Source organism: Desmodus rotundus, chromosome 11 (assembly GCF_022682495.2).
Source record: "Desmodus rotundus isolate HL8 chromosome 11, HLdesRot8A.1, whole genome shotgun sequence".
Lineage (NCBI taxonomy): Eukaryota > Metazoa > Chordata > Mammalia > Chiroptera > Phyllostomidae > Desmodus > Desmodus rotundus.
Window position 1 is genome coordinate 85,963,989 of NC_071397.1, and position 26,575 is coordinate 85,990,563.

General features: G+C 37.9%; 1 protein-coding gene across 2 annotated transcripts in view; it reads left to right on the top strand.

Annotated features, from left to right (window-relative positions):
* The window catches only part of VTA1 (vesicle trafficking 1), a 43,621-nt gene extending 22,494 nt beyond the window's left edge, over positions 1-21,127 (top strand). For both annotated transcript variants that reach the window (XM_045188847.2, XM_024551921.3), the window contains exons 5-8: positions 5,655-5,763; positions 8,429-8,602; positions 14,223-14,303; positions 20,623-21,127. In XM_045188847.2, the coding sequence (XP_045044782.2) occupies positions 5,655-5,763; positions 8,429-8,602; positions 14,223-14,303; positions 20,623-20,768 (510 nt within the window). In that variant the 3' untranslated portion in view covers positions 20,769-21,127. The remainder of the gene's footprint in view (positions 1-5,654; positions 5,764-8,428; positions 8,603-14,222; positions 14,304-20,622) is intronic.
* The last annotated feature ends 5,448 nt before the right edge of the window (positions 21,128-26,575 follow it).

Sequence of the window (26,575 nt, forward strand, 5' to 3'; positions counted from 1 at the left end):
CATCAAGAAGATATTGTAGTTGAAAATGTGTATGCACTGAATGGCAGCGTTATAAACTATATGGAACAAAAATCGATAGAAATAAAAGAAAAATATACATAAATTTATAGTCATACTTGGAGATTTAATACCCCCCCCCCCTTAGTCATCAGTAGAATAAGTAGTTTAAAAACAGCAAAATTAACTAAAATGAATAGACTGGCCACATCAAATATTGGCTAGAATGTGGGAAAACAAGAGCTTTCATACATTGCTTGGCAAAAATGTTAAACGTTATAACCACTTTGGGAAAAGATTTGGCAGATTTTTGTAAAGTTAAACATACACCTACCCTTTTACCCAGTAATTCCTGCTTGGTGTTTATCCAAGAGAAATGAAAACATATGTCCAGAGAAAGACTTGTTCAAGAGTACTCATAGGAACTTTATTCATAATAGCCCAAAGCTGGAAACGGCCCAGATACCCACCTACAGAAGAGCTGATAAATTAATGTTGCTGTTACCAAAATGTAAAAAGGGAACTACTTGTATACCCTACAACATGAGTCTTGTAGTTATTATCCTGAGGAAAAGAAGACTCAAAAGAATGCCGATTGTGTGATTCCTTTCATACAAAGACAGATTTATTCTAGTGAAAAAAATTAGGTTGTTGAGGGCGGGGTCAAGGGAAAATTGATCTGGAAAGGGATATAAGGGAACTTTCTTGGGAGCCAGGAATATTATATTTTGATAGGAGTATGCTTCACAGAGGCATGTCTATTTGTCAAAGCTCATCAAATTATACATTTAAGATTTATGCATATCAAAGTATGTCAGTTTTACTACAAAAGAAGTTAAATATTGAACTGTTGTTTATAGGTTTGCTTTTTCTTGGTGGTATTAGGTTGTCAATTCTAAAACTGCCTATTCCGTTTACTAGAATTGAGCAAATGAGTAAATACTGAGAGCCAGGTTTCCCACTTCTGGAGAAAGAACTTAAAATATAGGATGGGAAAATGCTACATTTTATTGTATTGGGTTGGATATGTCCATAATAATTTCTGCTTTTAAACATATTAAATGGGGCAAAATTGATATACGTATATAGATGGTATATATGTATACTACAGATGTGTGTATATGTAATGCATGCATTTGTGTGTGTACAGTGTATATCATACCTGTGTGTACACATGCCCACGACACACAGTTCCTGTATCTCTGCACTGAACCTACCTGGAAGCAGGAACGCGTCAATAGCACTGAGCACCCGGAGTGCCTGATTTGGGGTTCTAATGCCCTCACCTGTTAAAGGAGCCAGGATTCTTGTAGAAAGGACTGAAAAAGGACTGTGTCAGGACAAGTACTAAATGAAGTTGGACCTTTTTGTACCGGAAACTAAAGAAGTGTTCGCATAATCACAGGAACATGTCAAAAGGATCCAGAAGCCAATCTGAAAGAGTTTCCATTGTCCAGGTCAGGGACAATTTGAGCATCAAAATAAGGATGGTATTAATAGACAGTAACCATTGAGTAAAATAAGAATCTGTGGGTCTCTGCTGAAACACACAATGAAATGAAATGAAGGAATAACAGAAGGTTCTTCACAGTAGAATTCTAACTGATATGTGTAGCAGTAAAGATGAAGTTAGAAATCATTAGTGGAGTTTAAAACTAGTGAGTTGAAAGTTTGATGAAGAGGATATTTACAGTAGTCTCTAAGTACCTTTCCTCAAATTGCTCTTTAACTTTAAAGGGGGAGCTAGAGGAGAATGGAGAAGCCTGTCGGACACCACTGTAACTGAGGCATCACACCTGGCACAACCAGTGTCAGGACCAGCTGAGAAAGGCACGCGTCCTCAGTGCCGATCCTGCTAACAGTGGATGAGGAGACACCAGACAAATCCACACTGATAGGCATTTTACAACTAGGCTGCTATTTATTTTTTATGTCAGGGTCCAGAAACACTAACAAAGGCTGTTCCAGATTACAGACTAAGAAGACATGTCAACTCAATAATGCACGCTTCTTAAAGTAGACCCAGGGGAGGAGTAGCTTCCAAGAGCATTATTTGGACAATTGACAATTTATTGGGATGGTGGATCAGATAGCATTCTTCCCTAAGTGTCACATTTCCTGATCTTAATAACCATTGTGTATGAGGTTGTCCTTGGTCTTAGAAAATGGGTAATGAAAGCATGAGGGTCACCGTGACTTCCCACTTACTCTTAATGGGTACAGAAAAAAAAGGTTGTGCGTGACTAAGCAGATTGCTTATTATTCTATCATAAGTACTATGTTTATATGTATAGGTGGGGCAAAAGTAGCTTTACAGTTCATATGGAAAATAATACAACAATTAATAAATACAAGATTAAACTTTGTTGTATTCACAACTATGTCTGCTTTTGCCCCACCCTGTATATGTAAATTGATAAATTGATAAAACAAAAGTGTAAACAATTGGGGGGTTTCAATGAGAAGTATATGGGAGTATTTTTTACTGTTCTTAAACTTTTCTCTGAATGTTATTTCATAAAACTCTGGGGGATTTTTGTTGGTTTTTTGTTTGTTTCAAAAGATAACATTGGTTCCTTTTCTTACCCAGTAGATTTTTGTATTAAACAGTTAATGTTTCCACCATCTTTGGTTAATTGAAATGTACATTCCAAATATTATTATAAAAATAGTGTAGTTAAATTTATGTATTTGTGTATTATGTTTAGGGTATTTTGATAGTGTTACTCTAATTTTTAAAACTTACTTTATAAAATTTTAGTTGCTTCGAAAAATATAAAAGTCTAAAAATGCTGAATAAATCTCCATTAGGAAATACATGTAATTTGTGATTATACATACTTGAGTATTTGAATCATTATGATAATAAACTTGCTGAATATGTGTTTTTCAAACATTTTTCATTATATTATGTCCAGTGTTCCTGGGAGTTATATAGAGGCCTTGTAGTTTGCTTAATATACTTGGCAGAATTGGGGTGCTAAGAGTATAAATGTGTTATTACCACCAAGTTAGAGATTATTAATTTCTATTGTATCACTAACTACTTTGAAATGTTATAAAAGCTATGGATTCTCTCCCATGTACATGTATATTTCATTTCTTGCATATAATTCAGGGAGTTTCACAGCCACCCTCAACCCTGCCCACTGACCCACTGACCCTCCCCTGAAAGCCTAGGTCAAACTGTGCTCAAGACTACCAGTCACATTTCTAGGGGCAAAAAAAAAAAGTTTTACTCCAGTTAAGTGTTTTTCATTGTATGGTTTTAGGACAGCCATCTTCACGGGGCACTGATTTTTTTTTTTTTTTTTAAGAAAACCATGAAGTCCATTTATTCACCAAATATTTGTTTACTGTAAATCAGGCATGGTTCTAAGCACCAGTAATACCATGATGCATAAACCCCCTGCCTTCATGGGAATCATAGCGCTGTGGTGGAGATAGAACATAAACAAATTGATAAGTAAAATATATAGTATGTCAAATACTAAGTGTCGTGGAGAAACTCAAGGTGGAGATAGAAGAGTCAGTTTAAATAAGGTGGTTGAGGAAGGCCTCACTGAAGAGGCAACATTTTAGCAAATCCTTGAAGAAAATAGGGGAATGAATTATACAGATGCCAGGAAGAGGCAAGAGTAAATGCAGAGGTTTGAGATGGTAAAGGTTACCTATTAAAGAAAGAGCTAACGCTGTAGGAGTCTGGTAGGCAGTAAAGAGCCCACTGGGAGGAAAAGAACAAAAGTGGCCCTATGCTTTGTGATATGCGGCTGATATGCGGCTGATGGGCTTTGGGAACTGGAACAGGGAACGAATGTGAATGGATGGCATCCGCTGGAGGAGACTGCCTCTTTAGTTCAGGTAATGATTACCAAATACACGGGGCCCCAGGTTTCTGGATCTTTCATTTTTTATAAGAAGTTAGGAATTTGGATTTCCTTTGACTTGTCTATTATTTAATTCTGTGGAATACAGTGCCTATTTGAAATTCTATGTGAGTCAGCACAGCTTGAGTCCAGCAGTTTAAAATCTTTGTTAGGACAGGGTATGCAAGAATATTTGGAGTCAGAGGATTAGTAAAGAAAGGACATAGGAGGGAAACCAGGAGACGAGAGTGTCATAAACAACAGGAATAGACAATGTTTCACAAATGTTGGAATGGCTCAGTGTTCAGTGTGCTACTGAGAACTTTGGTGATGTGATGCCTGAGAGATGTCCATTGGTTTTACCGGTGTGAGTAGGTTGTTGGGGGAATTCACAACGGGGGCTTTTCACGTGAACCGATGACTTAAATGGGGAGGAGGCTAGTACGTGTGAGATCCCTGCATTGGAAGGCATGGGCACATTGAAATGCTCTGATTTTTTTTTTTTTTTTTTTTACAAAAATACCCAAATAAACAAGAATAAAGAGAAACTTCTCCCTAGAGTGAACTGAATGAAGTAAAGACTTTAAGTATGGATACTTGATTTGAAAAGCTTCTTTGCGAAGTAGAACAAATTATAATCATACCTGGAAATTGGGAATCAATGTAGAGAACCTTTTTTAAAATGGGATATATAAGAGGGTTGTTCGACAAGAAAAGGGAAGTTAAGTATGGCACAAATTCAGTAATTTGGGGAGTTACTTTTTACGTTTCTGGGTGGTACTTATCCGTAGTATCTAGAGAATCTCACATAAAATAATTAAGTATCTGAACTGTATGCTATATTTGTAGTCATAGGAGACTGGATCTTTACAAAAGGCAAATTACAGTCATTTTCAACATAATAAAGCTGTTCTCCCGAACTCTAATGTGCATGTGTATCCTCTGGGGGTCTTCTTACAGTACAGATTCTGATGCAGGCTCGAAGATTCTGCATTTCTGACAAGCTCCCAGTGGATACCAGTACTGCTGGTCCAAGAGTATCACAAAGGTCCAGTAACTAGATGAACTAAAGATCACTACTCCATCCAAAATTCTGGTGGTTTTACTCTTGTATTTTTTAAGCAAATTTTTATCTTATTTTATGGCATATAGCATAAATTTTAAAAGCAGGAAAGCAGCAGCAGCAACTAGCAGATTCTTCACTGATCTTTTCAGTTCTTACAACAGTTCCATGAGGTATTATTTTCCCCCTTTTGGACCTGAAGTAATTGAGACTCAGGGCTGGTAGACAGTACGCTGCAGGTTAAAGGTGCAGGTTGCCCAACTCTGTCTAGTGTTCGTTTGCTTGCTTTAACCACTGCATCATCTTAGTTTTCCTAGATTTGTGCAAATCAGTTTTTTCCCCTCTAGTGAAAGTAGTTCAGTTTGTTGTTACTGTCTTTCACATTTCCTTTTAGAATTTCGTCTAGCCTAGTTTTCTCTCTCCCTGTGCGTGAAAGTTGCGAGTTTTACTCGAAAGACGCTCCCATGTTTCCATTGCCGACTTCTGAAACTCAGAACCGGAAGAGAACTAAGCTTGTGTTTTGAGGAAGATAGCTTTTCATGAAGCCTGTCGAGCCCTGGACAGTTGGTAGAATGCTGCGCTGGGTGGGGTGGGTGCCAGCCTCTTTCAGAGCTGTTCAGCGCAGAAATGCATTTTATTTAAAAACTATGATACCAGTTATCAAAAATGTATGTACATTTTCTTGACTTTTTTTACTGCAGTCTAACTGATACAAAAATGTCTTTCAGAATGTGAAACACAGAAAGTATGCAAGGTGGAAGGCAACATATATCCATAATTGTTTAAAGAATGGAGAGACTCCTCAAGCAGGGCCTGTTGGAATTGAGGAAGAGAATGGTATGTATTTGTCTAAGTAAAATGATTTAGTAGAATCTTAATTGTGCATTATATTCTTATTTAAAGTTTTCTGAAGGAACTGTACTATTTTGTTTCCCCCATCAGTTCCAAAATTCATGAAAATTGGATATAAAATCATAAATTTCAGGGCAAATTCCTCTAATGTCAAACTTTGTCAACAAAATGGCTGCCTATCTCCCACCTCTAATGAGATTTCATTCCTACATGGAACAGACACCCCATTTGTAATTTAAAAAATATTTCCAGCCCTGGCTGGTGTGGCTCAGTGTATTGAACGTGGGCCTGCTAATCAAAGGGTTGCCAGTTCGATTCCCAGTCAGGGCACATGCCTGACCAGGTCCCAGGTAGAGGGTGTGTGAGAGGCAATCACACACTGAAATTTCTCTCCCTTTCTTTTCCCTCCCTTCCCCTCTCTAAAAATAAAATAAATAAAATCTTTTAAAAGATAAAAACCAAAGGACACTATATTTATATTTTCTGTATCTATTTGAGTTTTTTAATGGATAAGGGGTGGATAATACACTCATATAGTTCAAAATGTATAGAGTATATAAAAAATAAGTGAATTTCTCATTTCCGCCATATTCCTCATGTTCCCAGATCCTGCCGTAACCCCAGTCACTAAATACTTCTTTTTTAGGTTTTTGTGTATCTTTACAGAGATGCTTTTTATGAATTTATAAGTAAGTAAGGTTATAAGTAAATTGCCACAGTACAATTTCTCACTTTTTCATTTAATATTTGAGAATGTTTTACATACTTCTTTTCCTACATTAGTACTGACTACAGTCAGGAATGTTTTATGTAAGTCCTACTGTGAGCACATCAGTGTCCACAAGAAAAGATCCAAGATGCTTAACTTGCTAAGCAAGACTCTCTACAATTTGGCACCGTCCTTCGTTACCAATTTTATTTCTTACTCCTGTCTGCTGTTGTCTTAGTTGGCTTAGGCTTCCATAACAAAACTCCATCAGTGTGGTGGTTTAAGGAACAGGCATGTATTTATTTCCTCCCAGTTCTGGAGGCTGGAAAGTCCAAGTTCAGGGGTTGTCAGGGATTGGTTGGTTGTTGGTACGAGTAAGCCTCCTGGCTTTCAGACAGCCACCTTCTCTCTCTGTTCCCACAAGCTGGAGAGAGAGAGACAGAGAAATCTTTTTTCTTATAAGGCCATAGTCCTATCAGATCAGGTCTCTACCCTTACGAGGTCATTTAACCTTAGTTGCCTTTTAAAGATTCTGTCTCCAGATAGTCACACTGGGGATTAAGGATTCATCATATGAATTTTGGGGTGGGGGACAACACTGTGTAGTTCCCTAGCAGCTAGTGAAACCCTTTACTGCCACCACAGAGGAGCCAGAAAGTACCTATTCACTTCCTTTAGTTAAAACTACGTCATCCTCCTCAAATGCTGTTCTTTCTTTACCTGAGTCTTGCCTACCTGACGATCTCTCTCTTCTGCATTTGTGCAGAGCTACTTTATGTATGTATGTCTGTAAAGCCTTGTAAAATATATACTAGTTAATATGGTGAGGATTTACTTGTTCTGTTTTTGTTTTATCTGAAACTTTGTTAGGCACATACACCTTTGTAATTATTTTTTGTTAATTACCTAACCTTATCATTATGAAATATCCTGTTGTATCTGCTAATATTTTTTGACATGATGTCCTGACCGGTGTGGCTGAGTCATGCTGCAGAGCCAAGGTCACCAGTTCAGCACCTGGTCCTGGCACATGCCTAGGTTGTGGGTGTGGTCCCTAGTCAGGGCTTGTACGAGAGGCAACGGATGGATGTTTCTGTCCCTGTCTTTCTCCTTCCCTTCCCCTCTCTCTAAAGATAAATGTAATCTTTAATAAAAAATTTTTAAGATTTTAATTTTTTTTTTAATCTTAAAATTATCTATATTGAACATGTAATATGTTGATGATCAGGCAAAAAATTATTTAAAAATTTAATAGGAAACAAATCTATTTCAGAAATCTGTAGTTCTGGCTTGCATTTATTTTATTTTGAAGTGCTAAGATTCCCAAAAGTGACTCATTGACATTTTAAATAGACTATCAAAAGTTAATTTTCTCAAAATAGTTTTCAAATTCAGCTAATGATATATAGTATATTTTTAAAATCTACATTTTAAAACAAAGTCTCTTATTCTTTTTTATGTAGGTTGCTGAATGTGAAATTTCATTTCTTTTTGTTGTTGTTGATTGACTTAATAATTTGGACAACAAACCACAGATAGTCATTTAATAGCGAATAAATAATGGCTATTGAATAGAAAAGGCAGCTTCGGAAGATAGACTTCTGACAGGGTAATGCATAAGTGACATGTTTTGCCAAAAATGTCAATTTTTATAAGTTTAAGGAATGGATTTAAAAATACATTTTCAGGAAAAATTTACTATATGCAAAGATTTTATAGAATTGGAATTAGAATTAAAAGAAGTGATAATCATATTGTCTGTCATAACCAAGTGTTTAGAAAATACTTAAAACTAGTATTTTAAAAGGTAGAGCCTGCTCATCCGCAGCATTAGATAGATTTGCATTTGAAGACCTGTCATGCCTGTATAGCAAAATAAGAATATTCAGCACTTTCATTTCCGAATACCTAGTTTGACCTTGCATGTATATTCTTTAATAGATGTTGAAGACAGCGAAGATGTTGGGGCAGCCTCGCTGCCCTCTCAGCCACCTCCGCCGTCATCCTCGGCTTACGACCCCAGCAGCATGCCCCCGAGTGGCTACACTGGGGTCCAGATCCCTCCCGGGGCCCATGCGCCAGCGAATACACCGGCAGAAGTGCCCCACGGCACAGGTAGGGGTCAGAGCTCGGCGAGTGTGGAGCCCGTTCAGAAGGGAGAGCTGCACTGCTTATCGCTTCCACACCTCATGATAAGGCCTTTAAGTTCCATTGGGACCCACAGAAAAAAATCATTAAATTCTTTTCATTGAAATTTTAATCTCAGTTGTACAGTGGAACTTCGGTTCTCAAACTTAATTTGTTCCAGAAGGCTGTTTGAGAAGCAGTTTGTTCAAAAGCCGAATCATTCTTTCCCATTAGAAATGCTATGTTAGCATGAAAGGGTTGTTGGGTCGAGAACCAAAGTTTTGTTCGACAGCCAAGACATTTTTTCCACGGACTTGGTTGAGAACCAAATTGTTTGAGGTGGCAGACGTTTGAGATCCAAGGTTTGACTGTATTTTAGTTTCATGAGAAAGGATAAACATGTACATATATTGATTACTATATGCCTTACGTTTTATTAATAAGAATAGCTTCTATTCTTTGCATGTGTGGCGCTGATTTCTTCTTCTTCCACTCCCGTTCTTCCCCTTCACTGTTGTGCAAGAGCAGCACTGAGGTGAGCGGGGTTTCCTACAGGATGTCAGGCAGCGTCTCGCTGTGATAGCGAGATGCGACTTTTCTCCCTCGTTAACGGGGGACCCTGCTCTGCCCTCGTGTTATTGATGAAGGGGGGGGCACAGGCCAGTGAAAGAGGATTTGGTTTTGTTTTTATTTTTTAAGATTACAAATATGTGGCTAAAAACAGGGATGTGATATCTGCCATCTTGGAATAATTCAGGACTGTATGTCTGTGTGTTCATAGAAAAAAGATCTGACAAAACTAGTCTCCGATAAACTGGTATCAGTAAAGATATTTTTACAAATTGCAAAGAGATGCTCTTCCATGTACTTGTATTGTTAACATAGCATCACTCCTACTTCCCAATAGAAGGGTATTTAAAACCATAATTTCACTCTTTAACTTTTAGCTTTTTAAAATTTTTTACTGTTAAAATTTTAACTTCCTGCATAAGGGTAATATGTAGTAGTAAACTATACAAACATTTTAAAACATTTAATCGTTAAATCGAGTCATCCTTTGAGTCCTGATTTCTGCCATTTCTATTCTGTAATACCCCATTACTTCATTGACCTTCAGCCTCAGCTTATACAAACCATTCAGGTTATTTTTGCATGAGTAATAGCTTTAACACTCTTCTCTTTTGAGTCATCCTGTATATGGGTGTCATTCTGTGTATTTTACTCTGCCATTTTATTACTTTGTTGTCTGTGATGGCATTAATAAGCAAACCAATTCAAATTATTTTGTAAGTAAAATTTTATAGGACACTGCTTTAAATATTTTATCTTTTAGAAATATTGAAAATTTCTGTAGAATGATATAAGCAAAACCAGCTACTTAGGGGTATTGGTCTTAAAGGAATACTGTTTGAGTTATACTACTAAAGTTAAACAATAATCAAGAGCTGCACAGAAGCGTCCCTGTAGACGAGTGAAGTGGGAATAAAATGCATTTTGGAGTCAAATAGTGTTGGATATTAGTTTCTGCCCCTGCTGACCCACAAGCTCAACTTGTTATTCACCTTCTTTTGACCTCGGTTTTTCCTCTTTCTAAAATGAAATCAATCATACTTAACTTCTCATGGTGGTTGTGATTATTAAAAGGGGAAAAGAATGAAAATTGTCTGGTACCATGCCTGACATAAAATAGCAAATCAGCAAATTAACTTCCTTTCCTTTTTTTGTCTCTTCCTTCCTATTTCTGTGCCAAAGAAAGACGGTCTTTATTAGCAGGTTAATGAACACTTAAAATCATTTCGTGAATCAAAGGAAGTGTCACATCTGGGGATAGGATATGGCCTTAAAAGATTGCCTGGCGGTATTGCTTCAGACAACGTATCTTAGAGCACACTAGTGCTGTAGCCCTGTATTCCTATTCTATATGTAGGTATCCTCTATGCACATATGTGAGGGAACGTATACTTCTAATAAAAGGGTTCTGTCAGCTTGAACCATATGAAATTGCTCTTTGTCCATCAAAAGTGATAGAATATTGGTAGTTTTAGACATTCAGATTAACAGACAATGTCTCCTGCTTGGAAATGTATCACCTGCAAATAGGTATTAGGAGATGGTCTTAGGAGATTTTCTGGCATGAACAGTTAATTTTCATCCAGTCATGTTCTGACCTTATTTTTTTCCTTCTCTTTTTTTCCTCAGAGTGGAGCAATAAAACTAAAAACATGTGACCTTTCTTGGGATAAGGTCCAATCTTGTTACTTTATACACTTTTACAGACATAGCATTTAAATAATTATAGCTATTTTATAAATATTCTTATGGAATCTGTATTAGATATTTGTTGTCCTTAATTTACAAACTTAAAAAAAGTAAAGAAATTAGGCAATTATCCCAAGAAAATTGAAATACAAAGTTAAACCTAGTAAATAACAGAACTAGAGTTTGAACCCAAGTCACTCTGATTTCATGTTTTTGGCACCTTCCTTTTTCATTCCTTCCTCTAAGGCACAGGTGGCAAACACAAGGCCCACGGGCCGAATCCGGCCTCCACCTTGGTTTATACAGCCGGGCCCTTTGTTTCTACCCAGCGGCAGCGCCCGAGCTCCTTTCCCCTGGTTAGGGAGCAGTTACATTCACACAGTCCTGAAGTTACATCTGGCCCTTTGAAGGCAACCGTGAGGCTGGTGTGGCCCCCAGTGAAAATGAGTTTGACACCCCTGCTCTAAGGAGCTAATATTCTCAAATCAAAACCTACTTTTCTGATATATATTCCCCCCTAAGATTGATTTGAAATGTTGGAATATTCTCTTAGCTAGCAGAGTTTTTTTCTATTCTATTTAAAACAGTTTTTAAAAAATCAGTTTATAGTTGCCTAATAGAAAATGAAATAAGATTTTTAGTTTATAAATATAGCAGATGTTTCCCCTCTTACTCACTTGAAGAATGATTTACTCTCTCTCATATAAAGGTCCAGGATGCACTTTTATCAAAGGGAAATCCTTAAGATAGCTGAAAAGAATAGTATGTACTAATATACGGTTTTTAGTTCTTCCACAAGAAAGTAACGGGGGTGCAGTGAGAGCAGGGATAGCGATTGTTTAAAGAGGCCATGAGTTTGCTCCTGTGCTTTAGCCACCGTAGGAGCAGATGGGAATAATACGGTGTCCTGATCTCTTTCTCTTGAAACACTCACTTCTACAGTTGGTAAATATAGAGGAAGGTTTCAGTGAATAATCTGAATAGATTAAATAATTTTATAATTAATGCTAGCCTTTTAATTATAAATGCAGCTCATCTCATGTGTGTATTAAAAACTTCTGTTGTTTTTCTAAATGTCAGCAGGACTGCATTTGAGTTCTACACAGCTTTCAAACTTGTTTATATTCTGGCCAGATCATTTGTATCAATGTTGTTTTCCGCGATTGTACCGAAGTTTTACTCAACCAGAATCCTCCTATCTTCTATCTGTACTTAGAGTGTTCCTAATAGATAGCAGGTCCTCCTGCCTGTTTCTCTGCCGCTCCCGATGGCTGCTACCTTTCAGGGTTCTGTCTAAGTTCACTTTCTTTGGATAGTCTTCTCTGGTTTTCTAACGAATACCTATTTTTCTCAACACCGTTTAGTGAATAGAACAATTTAGTACTTAATTAGAAACCTTGCAGTGTTTAAATCTTAAGTGTGTATTATTGATCCCATCTAATAGGATATGTAACCATCTACTTTAAAATTAACCAAAATTACTTTTTAATACTTTTTTTTGTTAAATAAAAGAAATAAAAACATTGCCAACTCCCCAGGAATCTTCACTCCAACCTATTGCAGTATAGGGTGCTGCAGCCCATTTCCAAATTGACAGATGAGACCTTTCCAAATCAGAAGAGAAGGGGAAGAACTAGATTGGGACATCTCCAAAAATAATGAAAATACATTGAAAGCGAGTTTGGCGAATCTGGCTGGTGTTCATGCACTTGTGGTGAAGCAGTACCAGTACGCTTGGCCCCGGCGACATGCTACGATGGTCGCCACCAGCACCGGCCTCGCTCGTGGGTGTCCAGACAGACCCAACGCAGTGTCTTCTGCCTGCCGTATGGGGCATGTTGAGCAGCCGGTGTTGCTAGTTCAACTCTTAGTTGAGTGACTGTGACCAGAATTTTTCATCAAATGCAGACTACCTATTTTGTAAATTTTATATTATAAAATGGCCCTAAAGTGGCCTTGAGTAGGAATAAGAAGTAGGCTGTTCATATACATTTTTTTTACTATTTAAAAATTATACTTGACTCTTTATCCCTTTGTACTGTTAATTTTTTTAACAGATTTTATTTGTTTATTTTATTTGTAGAGAGGGGGAGGGAGGGAGAAAGTGAGGGAGAGAAACACCAAAGTGTGGCTGCATCTTCCACGCCCCCTACCGGGGACCTGGCCCACAACCCAGGCCTGTGCCCTACACTGGGAGTCAAACCGTGAGCCTTTGGTTCCCATGCCAGTGCTCAATCCACTGAGCCATACCAGCCAGAGCTATATTTTTTATTATTTCAATTTTTAGTTAGAAAGTAGTATTTTTATGACTTAATAGTTCTAAAGGTATACAATGGAGCTAATTTGCCCTAAATCGAAATTAAATGAGATAAAATAGTATATATTTAAGCCATTTTGTCTTTTGGGTTGGTAGTAAGTCTTTCAAAGTCAAAACTTCGAACTGCAGACTGTAGTTTAGAATGTAAGTCCGCCTTTTTGAAACCATCGTGCTAGAACGCTCATTGGCTAGGTTTTGGTTTTCCTAGAAACTTGCCCATTTGTTTGCTCCCTTCTATTTTCTTCTTTTTATTTCATTATTTTCCCATTTTACTCTTACTATGAATTGCCTATTTGAATTTAACCTATTAGCTCAAGAGCAAATGAATCCTGTTTTCTACCTGAACGCATTGATATACAGCCATCAACTTTTTTGTTCATTTGCTGTCTTGCTGATGAAATCATTTAAGTCTCTGGGAAGAGTCAACAGTGTGTGTTAATTTTTTAAATGGTTAGTAATCTTCAACCCATATCACTTAGCATTAGTCAAGAATGCTAGTAATTTGCTAAATATGACAGTCATAACAAGTTCTAATAGTAAGTCAAAACTAATTTCTTATTGGATATATAAAAATGCCATCTTAAAAACGTGTTAACTGGAAATTTGGAATGTATAATTTTTAATTTAATGCAGGGGGTTGAAATGAGATTTATCCTGTAAGGTAAATTAAGTCATAATTGTATCCTGCCTTGACCCCAAATTATTTAATTGACCAAGAAATTAATTGGTAAGAGAGGAGTCTCATTACTTCTACAGATACTTGAGCTTTAATTGAGAAGCTTTAGATGTGACAAACAAAATACATAATAGGAAATGTGTAGCCAGTACATTTATGTAAACACTCAAAATGTGTTTTCCTGCGTATTTTCTACACCAGTCCCCAACATCAAATAACTATATCAAATTAGAAACCATTAAAGGTTCAAGGAAGTGAAGTAATGTGATTCCTCTGTGATCCTTTAAGTGCTTTCCTACTATATAATTAAAGAGGTGTAAAATTTTAATACCCATTTGTGTTTTTCTGATTTGCAGGTGTAACAACTAATACCATCCAGCCTACTCCACAAACGATTCCGGCCATTGATCCTGCGCTTTTCAGTACCATTTCCCAGGGTAAGTCAGCTGTGTGTTTTATGAGAAATAATGTATCTTTTGTTTGGGATATGGTTGTGTAATTTTACCTTTGCAGTGTCTAGGTAATTTGAAACATTTCTTTGAATGTCCATGTTTACTATATTCTCCAGTAAACCAAGATAGTTTCATATTATCAAAATACCTAAATCTAAAGACATATTCTTTTCTTTTTCTTTTTTTTTCCCATTACTTTTCTCTATACTGCTGTATTATAGTGGAACAAACATGTAGTCAAAGAGATCAAGAAACTTTAGATTAGTTCACTATTACCCTGTGTTGTGATCATGATATTTCTCATCTGCACTGTGATTAGATTATCCAAGAAGAACTGAGTATAACTGAAAATAAAAATCTCTGAGGATAATTATGCAGATTGGTTGGTTCATAGGCTAGGTGACTGGTTTGTTGATGTTAATCTTCCCCACTTTTCCAACTTTTGTGTTATTGTTCACCCAGTCCATTGTTGTGTTTATTTTGGTTTTACTCAGTTTTCTTCATATGGCTGAGGGAATGTAGTTCTTTTTATTTAGAATGAAACCTTGCTCTGTTATTTTTAGTCGTGTCACTGGGTCTGTCCTGCTGCTGTGTCTGCAGGTGTGTTTTCCCGCGTGATTTTGCGGTTCCCTGTGTGAGTGGGAACTGGACATTAAGCTACCTGCCTCTCAGTCATGGGATGAAGAGAACTCTTTTGGGAGGGGAATGGGAGGAGGTATCACATCTACCTTGCTGATACCATCATGAACATAATATGAACTGCCTGAATTGTGTTTTACTAGTTGGCTTACTGGCACGACAGCAAGAAGATTGATCTGTAGTTGGTCTGGAATTTAATGAAAGTTAGGGAAGATAAGAGGCTGGAAATCTGTGCTTGTCTGAAATGGAGCGCAGTGCACTCTCTGCTGAAGGTAGTGGTGTCTCTATGCACCAAGGACTGTGTTGGTGGCTATCCACTTAAATAGATGCAAAAAGATTTTAAAAGATGTGTAAGCTGCATTGTTATTGAAAACAGGGAGTGACTTCTATGTGCTGTTGGTGGGACTGTTAATTGTAAAGCTTTTCTCAGAGGCATTATGTCATTATCAGAATCACAAATGTAACTTTTTTTGGCCCACCTATTATACTTTTTAGAATCTATCTTTAAAAATACTTAGACATGGGCATAAAATGTATTTAAAAAGGTATTTATGTCAACATCATTCATACTAATAGAAAACAATCTAAGTGCTTATTACCAGGAAAGTGGTTAATTAATTATGACCTATCTGTACTAATGAATACTGTGCACATATTTAAACAAATGTGGTAACTCCATGTGAAAAGATCTAGACATAGTAAGTAAAAAAGCAATTTGCAGGACATTATATAGTATGGCCCTGTTTAGGGGAAGAAAACATTTAAAACAAAACCGTATTCTCCTGTATGTGTAAATGCATAGGAAAAGTCTAGAAAGTCCACAAAATTAGTGGTTTCGTAACCACCATCTCCACCGTCACTGCCGCCGCTAGTACTTCTGATACTCCCTTCCTGTTACGTTTTCCTGCTTAGCGTTTTGTACTTAACTGCCTTTTAACACTACACACATAATGTGTGTATTTTTTTTTAATTTTTTTTATTTTTTTTAATATATTTATTATGCTATTACAGTTGTCCCATTTCCCCCCCCACTCCACTCCATCCTGCCCACCCCCCTCCCTCCCACATTCCCCCCCTATAGTTCATGTCCATAGGTCATACTAATAAGTTCTTTGGCTTCTACATTTCCTACACTATTTTTACCTTCCCCCTGTCTATTTTCCACCTATCATCTATGCTAGTTATTCTCTGTACCTTTCCCCACCTCTCCCCCTCCCATTCCCTTAATGACAACCCTCATGTTCTAGTTGTTTGCCTAGTTTGCTCTCGTTTTTGTTTTATGTGTGGCCGTTAATAACTGTGAGTTTGCTGTCATTTTTACTGTTCCTATTTTTGATCTTCTTTTTCTTAGGTAACTCCCTTTAACATTTCATATAATAAGGGCTTGGTGATGATGAACTTCTTTAACTTGACCTTATCTGAGAAGCACTTTATCTTCCCTTCCATTCTAAGTGAAAGCTTTGCTGGATACAGTAATCTTGGATGTAGGTCCTTGCGTTTAATCTTGGGTAATGTAATTATGATGTGCCTTGTTGTGTTCCTCCTTGGGTCCAGCTTCTTTGGGACTCTCTGAGCTTCCTGGACTTCCCGGAAGTCTATTTCCTTTGCCAGATTAGGGAAGTTCTCCTTCATTATTTGTTCAAATAAGTTTTCAATTTTTTGTTCTTCCTCTTCTCCTTCTGGCACCCCTATAATTCGGATGTTGGAACGTTTCAAGGTGTCCTGGAGGTTCCTAACCCTCTCCTCTTTTTTCCAAGTTCTTGTTTCTTCATTCTTTTCTGGTTGGATGTTTGTTTCTTCCTTCTGGTCCATACCATTGATTTGAGTCCCAGTTTCCTTCTCATCATTATTGGTTCCCTGTACATTTTCCTTTGTTTCTCTTAGCATAGGCTTCATTTTTTCATCTGTTTTTCGAATAGATTCAACCAAGTCGGTGAGCATATTGATAACCAGTGCTTTGAACTGTGCATCCGATAGGTTGGCTATCTCTTCGTCGCTTAGTTGTATTTTTTCTGGAGCTTTGAAGTGTTCTGTCATTTGGGCCTTTTTTTTTTTTTTTTTTTTTTGTCTTTGCGCGTCTGTTACTTTAAGGGGCGGAGCCTTAGGTGTTCACCGGGGCGGGGTAACGCTGGTCGCTGAGCTGTGACGCTGTACATGGGGGAGGGGCCGAGCGGGAGCAATGGCGCCTGCCTCACTCTCCTCCGTCTTTCAATCTTTCACTTCAGTACCCACAATCAAACTGGGCCCCTCTGGTGCTGGTTCCCGAGTAAGAGGGCCTGTGCACACTCTAGGCCCCTGTGGGTCTCTCCAACAACCTCTCCTGTGAGGCTGGGAGTCTCTCCCGCTGCCGCCCCAAACCCCACGGGCGTTTTCAATCAGAGGTTTGAGGCTTTATTTCCCGGAGCTGGAGCCCTGGGTTGCGAGGTCTGCTTCGCTCCCCGCCGCTCCCCGCCGTTTGTCCGGTATATCTGTGGGTGACTGTGGTGCCTCGGGGTGCTACCCACTGCTCTGCCTGCCCCGTTCTCTGCCACTCTGAGTCTGGCCCTCTGGGTTTATCTGTGCAAATGTGGGGCTGCAGGGTCTGCTAGTGCTCGGACTGCCTGCGCCATTTGTCCCACACTCCGCCAGTCTCAGTCCTGCCACAGCCACTGGAGTCCTCTCCACCCCGGTGCCCGTCTCCGCCCCTCCTACCAGTCTGGATGAATGTTTATTTTCTATTTCCTTGGTGTTGGTCCCCCTTGCTGTTCGATTCTCTGTCAGTTCGGGTTGTGCGAGGAGGCGCAGTTTGTCTACCTACGCCGCCATCTTGGTTCTCCCCCATATAATGTGTGTATTACTATTAATATCTTTTAAATACTTCTGTAACAAAATTTTGCCTGTCTCTGGAGAGGAGGATGAAATCGGAAGGGTGAGTATTTGACGCACAGTATTCATGTTTTTACCTTGTATACCTCTATATCGTATCAGAGTATGAACAGCAACTTACCTTGTGAAGTTTTCTGAGAAATAAATGGAATATCTGAAAAGCATTTAGCGTAGTAACCGATGAAGTAAAATTCTACCTGTGATCATCGCCACTGCTGTTGCCATCATTAAGTGACGTGTCTGGCAGTGCCGGGGTACAAGGTGTGATTGCAGTGCCGTGCTCTGCATTTACCTCCCAGACCGACGGCAGGTCAGATGGTTTGCCTGTGCATCCTGTAAGTCACAGAATAATAGAATACATCAGGATCGGATTGTCCAAGGTCCTCAACGCGAGTTTCCAGAGCTGCCTAGTTGGATAGGAAAGAATCTCTAAAGACCCATTTTGGAAATACTTACGATTAAGTGTTATTCCCTGGAAACTTGGTAAGTCAACCTTGGAAAAGGATGCTTATGCCAACTGAGCACGCAGGGATTTCTCTTTACACCAAATAATGTTACCTTTGATCCGATGTTGACCAGGGCGCTCTTCCCAGTGTAGTAGAGAACTGGATTGTAGCTCTGGCTGCCCTCTGTCCCTGTCTTGTCCTGCCCTGAGAAGGGTGGAATTAGGTCCGTGATACAGACAGTCTTGTCTGAAGCCACCTGGAACTTAAAAGCACAGATCTCATAAAAGACATACTGTGTTAATCTTTCTAATCTTTTACACACCTTTTAGGGTCATAATATCTATTTCTGGTTCCAATTATGGGTTCTGGTAAATTTTAATGATAGAAAAAAGCAAGTTTTATTTTTGTGCATGAATCAGTATTTACTATTTTGAATATAAAATCAGATAAAATGAAATTGAACTGATTTCCCTTCCTATGTCTTTTCCATTTTCTTTAGTTGTTAAATGCTAATTTAAATGAAAAATAATTAGGGGACATTTTATTTTTATTTAAAAATTATAATTAAAATGCTTTATTTTAATGACATACATTATATTTTTTAAATACAAGAAAGCCTGAACTGTTACAAAATACTAGAAGTAACTATTTGACATGGCTTAAGTTCTTTATATTTCTGATTGTGGAAAACAATTTATATCTCTAAGTCTATATAACTTACATATTTTATCTAAATTATAAGTTGGTTATTATATAGTTATTTTAAGTTACATAACTTATCATGCATGTCTATTATATTTATTACATATCTGTAATTATATTTTTGTTAAAATACTTCCTTCCATATTTTATAAATACTGAAATACTTATTTTATAAGAAAAGTCAATATTTCTGTTCTAAAGTTGTTTTATCATTAGTGGATAAGTTTAGTTTATGAAACTAAAATAATATATAAGTGATAGGTCAGCAAAACAGTGCTAAAGCTAATGCTGTAAAAATAAGATTAGATCTGAACATTAGGGCTTTCTTCCAGCAAGTCCGGTAAATTCTGGATGGATGCCTTAGATATTTAAAGATTGCCCTGAGAAAGGAGGGTAGACTATTAAAACACAAATGAGCAATGTTACGGTGAACTAAAATTTTAAAGGTGTCTCAGTGTCTCTCTTACCTGGGTAGCTAGAGCCTCTTAATATATGTTGAAAAAACCATTAAGAATCTTGTAGGTATTTTGAAGCAAAAAATAAAAACTGAAGTAGTCCTGACTAAATTGTCCACAGAAACCGCAGGGTAATTCTTTTTAGATTTAATGGGTAACAAAATATATTATCAGTTCCTTACAGTCCATGCCCCTGGCCTTCTGATCAGTTCTAGAATCCTCAGAAAAGTTTTAAGGAAAATGGTATTTCAGAGGACAAAATACAAAGTCAGTATTTACTTTCATCTTTAGAATTATGTATTGAAGTATATGCAAATCTTAGATTCTGTGAAATGTGTTTAGTGTAGTTTGTTTACCCAGATTATTTTGTTGGGGACTGTACATATCACACATGTGTAAGTGGAAAACTTGTGGAGAAAATAAATTTTGGAGAAGTAATTTATAAGGGTGGTTTACTTGTCTAACTGTGTAATTTAATGATATGAAAACTCTGTTAAACCTTAGAGTTTTTTATATGGGTAGCACAAAAATGTAAAAAGTTTGTTGGTTTTTTTAAATAGAGGGTTATATTTCCAGTTCTAATAAGGGGTGAGTGATTGAGTCTGTGTGTGTGGTTCCATGACAAAAGAGAGGCAGCGTGATGCTAGCATAAGTGCCAGAGCTGCTATCCTCATCCTCTAGAGTGTTTTTGTAATTAATTTGCCAAAATATAAAGCCTTCTGGTTTATTACTTCTGAAAGAAAAATCTTGCTCATAGAAATTATTATGTATTGGTATATATATTGCTTGTATTAGGGTTTTTTTAAGATTTATGTATTTATTTATTTTTAGAGGGGGGGAAGGGAAAGAGAGGGTGAGAAACATCAATGTGTGGTTGCCTCTCACGCCCCCTACTGGAGACGTGGCCCGCAGCCCAGGCATGTGCCCTGACTGAGAATTGAACTGGTGACCCTTAGGTTCTCAGGCTGGCACTCAATCCACTGAGCCACACCAGCCAGGTGTATGGTTTATATTAGTTTAAAAAAAAAAAATGATAGCATGAGAAAATTTATTTAAATACAACTGGAATTAAAAAAATCCTTTTATGTTGTTACATGACCTGTAATACTTTCGATAATCTTGAATTTAAGCGTTTACCCAGCCTAAACAGAATACTTTATATTCTTATTAATATCTTAATTATTCTTTCTCTCCCAGGGGATATCCGTCTTACACCAGAGGACTTTGCTAGAGCTCAGAAATACTGCAAATACGCTGGCAGCGCTTTGCAGTACGAAGACGTCAGCACTGCTGTGCAGAATCTACAGAAAGCCCTCAAGTTACTGACTACAGGCAGAGAATAAAGCCTTCGTGCAGCAGATCCATGCGTTTGGCCTGAAGAACTAACGTCCGTTACTCTGTACCTTCAGCCTTTCAGGAGCACCGGCACGGTCTTAAGGAAGACTTCAGTTCCATGGACTGTACAGTGAAATCTGTGTCTGCATCTCAGATTCCTGGGAAGCATTCATCGGCAGCCTCACCCAGTCTCCTTGCCCTTCAGTGGGTCCAGTCATCTCTGGGTATACAGGGCTGATGTTAGCGAGGCCCTGAAAATGCCCATTGAACCCTGCTTGGAAAAGTGAAAGTACAGTTCTATAAACTGTATTGGGAATGAACTTTGTATCCTGATTTACATAAATTAAGGAATATTTTAATCTATAATTTGGACAAACAGATTACTTTGCTATAAAATTCTAAATTTAACTTTTAATAAAAATTGCCAGAATATTCTAGATGAGACATGTTTTTTGCTTTCCTCACAAATTATAAAACAAATATGAACATCCTAAACTGTTAGATGAATCCAAAAGAGATTATGTCCAAAATTCAGTTTATATTCATGTTAAATATTACTACATTAAAAGTTTAAATTTTTATGGAAAGAAGTAAGATAAAGAGGTAGAATCACTTTTAGACTTAAGCATAATGTTGATTTCCCATCTGCTTTCCCTTATCCACTGAAGCTTAAGATGGATGGGTGTTCGCTCCCCCGGCAGTTTGACCGCATGTGTTAGAGAATGAAAAACACTTAGTAATGCCTGGAAACTTGGTGCTGTAAGTTAAGATCCTCCTCTGCTGCTATGGAATGGAATCTCTAGAGTGTGTAGCTAGGAAGGATGCAGAAGACTCTAAGAAATTAGATTCTCAGTTGTTACATTGATAAGTTTTGTCACCTGCATTTGTGCTGTGTAAAAAAATAAATACAAGGATTCTTTACTAGTTCAACTTACTTACAGAGCCAAATGTCTGTTTTGATTTGCATGGTAGAATTGTCATATTTTTAAGTCATTACTTTTAGTTACAGGAATATGATATTTCTGTAGTAAGACACAATTTTCATTATGAGAGAGATAAATTTGGCAAATTTACCTGTAATTTACCTGGTTCATTTCATTTATTCCACAAAGACTGAAGTACTTTAACCTGTGGGTCAGCAAACTATGGTCCATGGATTGGCCATCTGTTGTGTAAATAAAGTTCTGTTGTCTCAAAACCATACTCATTCATTCATTTTATCTGTGGCTGCTTTCTACAACTGCAGAATTATATTCCCTACGAGCCTAAAATATTTAATATTTGGCCTTCTAAAAAAAAGTTTGATGACCCCTAATCTCACAGCCTATCTGAAAGAAAATGAATTATTAATTCATAATCATTTGTCAGTTTTTCTTTGCATAAGTGTAATGCTATTGGATAAGTTTGATAGAGTGGGTATTCAGACAGAATAAACTGTTGTCAATTATTGCAAAAAGAAGCCCCAATTAACATGCCTCCTGAAAAATGTTTGTGTCTGTCACTACTAACTCCTGCAACATTGTAGCAATCCAGTGCCCTGACCCACTGCTTCAGAACTTTGCTGCAGTGGAAAAGTGGCTGGAATGACCACTAGTGTTGTAGAGGGAAAAGGTTTAACACAAATCTTAACGTGCTGCACACTAGGAGGGAAACAGTCACCTCTTGCTTGACACCCTGTGTGTTGCTCGAATTGGGAGAGCACAGAGAAGGAAGAAGACAAGGGGGGAACCCTGGAGGCTACTGATAGGTGGGCCCCGGTGCGCCAGCCCTTACCTGTAGACTGGAAGCAGTGCCCCTGGCCACCTCAGTTTGCTGTAAGGGCTGAAGTGGTCGGCACATAGCATTCCATAGAGGTTTCTTCTTGTTAACATCGATGTTATATTAATAATGTAAATTGTTAATAATCATTTATTTACTGAATATCAGGAAATCCCTCTTTTTACTGGGACCTATTGCTTAAAAATCCTCTCGAGGTATTAACTGTAAAGGTTTTTTTAACTTCACATTTCTTCATATTAAATCGACAAGGAAGTTACAAATTTAATGATGTAACACTAGGATAGCAATTTTCATTGAGCCACTCAACCTGTATTTATTGAGCAGCTACTTTGTTCCCGATGGTGTCTTGTACATGAAGAAACTGTAGAAAACAGAAAAAAACTCTGATTCATAGACTTTATATTCAAATGAGAAGAAACACATATTTAATAGAAACTGTTACATGTTTTCAAAGGGTGGTTTTTAGAAATGAAAATCTCAGGCCCTACCCTGCCCCAGGCCTACCTAATTAGAAAAGCTAAGGGTGGGCCTAGCTTTCTAAGTTTTAAGAAACACTTTAGGTAGTCTGGTGGTCCCTAGAGTTGAGTTGTTTAGCACTACCCAAATCAGAAGCATTGAGAGACAGGGATAAGACAGATTCCCTTGAATCAGTGGTTCTCAAAGTGCAGTCCCTGGACCCGCAGCATCAGCATCACCTAGGAACTTGTTAGAAAGTTCTGGGGACCCCACTTTAGGAACTTCTCTATTAGTGATAAGTGCTATGGAGAAAACCAGAATATAGCATAGGAAATGCTTAGGTATGTGTAGGTAAGTGCGTATTTACACAGGATGGGCCTCACTGAAGGGCATTTGAGCAAAGAAGGGAAGGGAGGTAGAGGTCAGAGGAAGTAAGTGAGGAAGCCTTGTGAAGTCGCTAGCAGGCTTAGGACTCGCTAGACTTTGTAAAACAATGATTTTTAAGCAAGATGGGGAGCTACTAAAAAGTTTTGAACAGAAGAGAACCTGATGCAACTTAATTTTTCAAAGGATTATATTAGCTACTGTGGGAGACCAATTAAAAGAGTATTGCAGCCCTGGCTGGTGTGGCTCGGTGGATTGAGAGTAGGCCTGCAAAGCAAAGAGTCACCAGTTTGATTCCCAGTTAGGGCACACACCTGGGTTGCAGGCCAGGTCCCCAGTAAGGGGCACACGAGAGGCAACCACACCTTCTTTCTCTCCCTCTCTTTCTCCCTCCCTTCCCCTCTGTTTAAAAATAAATAATCTTTAAAAATATGAAAATAAAGTATTGCAATAATCACGGTGAGATATTCTGATGGCTTAGGTCAGGGGTAGCAGTGGAGAGAATAAGATGTCATTGGTTCCTGGCTACTTTTGAAAAGTACACCCACAGTATTTCTGATCAACTGAATCTGAGGTTTGAGCATTGGAGGCGTGAAGGGGACCACCCACGTTTTAACCTGAACATGGGAAGGAAAAAGTACCCATTAGTTGCATTGGGAAAAGTTGCTGAATTCTGCTCACATTTAGGCTGAAGTACAATATTCCCAAGTTCTTGTGACCTTCACGAATAAAACTATTTGATAACAGTGTTCTGTCAATGCACAGGGGACAGAAAAAATAAGTTCTGTCTGCAGCACTTGTCACAGACATCTCACCAAATCACTGATGAACTGGAGCTCAGAAGTCAGCAACCGTTCCCATGGTTAGCATGGCTAGAGAGGTTTGCAGGCTTCCAGATCACACCAAAAGACCTCAGCTACAGGTCTTGAAAATGAACATCCTCGAGTGTTGTAGAATTGATCTATATGCGACGTGTATGTATTTCTAGGAATTTGAGGTTACTATGATACGTGTTAAGGCTGTATGCTGTTCTTTCTAAAGAAATTTACACTCCAATAGCAGCGTTGTCACATATATCAAGTCTGAACAGAAACTGAGCAGGGGTTGAGGGTTTTGTTTATCTGAACAGCTTCCTCTGGCTACCCATCACCCCCCGCACCCCGCCCCTTTTTAACTTGACTCATGTTATGTACCAAAGCTACTGTATCAGATCATCTAGTCTGGACCATAAAACCACCCGTAGGAAAGTTCTGTTCTTAAAAGAGATCACAAAATATCAAGACACCCTCATGGAGGCATGCTTACCTGGTTGGTTGTAATCTTTGATGCCTACATGGAATTTTGAGAGTACATTCATTGGAGTACATGTAAGTAGGAGTAATTCCAAGGACGCAATACTTTAGTAGTAGTAAACATTAATAGCTAACATTTGAGTGCTTACTAAATACCAGTCACTCTTGTAAGTATTTTACATGTATTCATTTAATCCTGCCAATATTCCTGACAGGTGGGTCCCTAGCATTCCTGTTTTACAGATGAGGAAACAGCAATAGGGTAATAAATTTGCCTGAGGCTGCACAGAAAATATTGAAAGTTTCTAAGCCCACACTGCCCATTTCACATACGAAGTATCATCCATGCAGGTAAATGATCAGTTAACAAGAGGTGTAACAGCTGCGTTTTCCTATTCCCTGGGCAACGTGTTCCAATAACTGGGTGCAAGGCAGTGAACACAGTACATGAACACATGCTGGAGCCCATGGCCTGACAGCAAATGGACTACAGGTCCAAGAAGAAAATAGGATTTGAATGACTGGTACAAGAGATTAATATGTCATCTTGGAGAGGGTGTACCACAGTGCTGGGGAGTCCTGAGTTTCCCAGACAAGTGCTTTTTTATCCTTTTTATTCTAAGTAACATTTCTACTTTTATGTTAAACATACAATACTTATTCTAAACATTTTTATTTTAAAAATACATTAGTCTTTACTAATAATTTAAAAATACATTAGTCTTCGAGAAAACGATTTAGTATGTGGACTTAAATATAAGTAAAACAATAATGTTTATAATTAGTTATTTCCTCAATTAAAATGTGACAAATATACTGGACCCTTAACAATGGTCCCTGAATAAAAGCAATCTTTTTTTTTCTTTTTTTGCAATAGGTTCATTTTTCCTTCTGTCTCTTTCTCTCTCCCTCTCTCTCTCTCTCTCTCCCTCTCTCTCTCTTTCCCTCCCCCCACACTGTCTGAGTTGAAACTAGAAAAATCAGTGTTCATTGCTGCCTGTCACTACCAGAACGAATAAATAGAGACAAGGACTGAATCTTTATGGGCACTTTATTAGATGCCAGCGATCTGAGAAGACAGCAGGTTACGTACCCTCAAAAACCATCTTAACATCTCATCTCAAGCTGACCTTTATTACAGGGAGAAGGAAAGGGTAGGTAAGATATTTGAAAAAAGGTTAATCAGATAAGATTTGCATTCCTGTGCCCATTTTCCCAGTACTTCTTTATCTGCTGATCAAATTCTTCATCACAGTCACAACTTCCCTCCCTGGAAAACCATGTCTCAGACACCATGTCATTGCCCGCAGAGCCCCTGGGCCACAAAGGTGGACTGGCTCGTCCACTTCCTGGAGTCAAGTGGGTCCTGCTTTCTAGTTCCTGGAATAACAGCTTTCCACCTGCATTCATCACTGAAGCCCATCCAGTGCCTGAAGCTAAAGTCTTTAAACTCTTCAGTTCCCCTATCAGAGTGACTTCTGTATACGAGATGACTTGAAAATAATCTATGGACTCTGTATCTTTCATGAATGGAGATTTTATTTCTACATGTATGAAGATTGCAAACAACATGTCTGACTTTTGTGGTGCTGAATTTAAAGGGAAACACATGGGTTTAGTTATTTACAAATGAGTAGATATATTTATTGAGTATATATATTTATTCTCCTTTCAGTACACTTGAGATACTGTTTATAAACATTTCCTGATATTCTAAATATTCCCAAAGTTAATTAGGCTGACAGGTTTTGCTGTAAGTGACTTAGAATAACTCTTTTCCAAGCTGCTTGATTGGCAGATTAATTCATTATTTATTGGTACCATTTATTTTTAAAACCCAGTATTGCAGTAGAGTACCATAGAGAATTAAGTTAAGTGTGTGTGTGTATATATGTGTGTATATA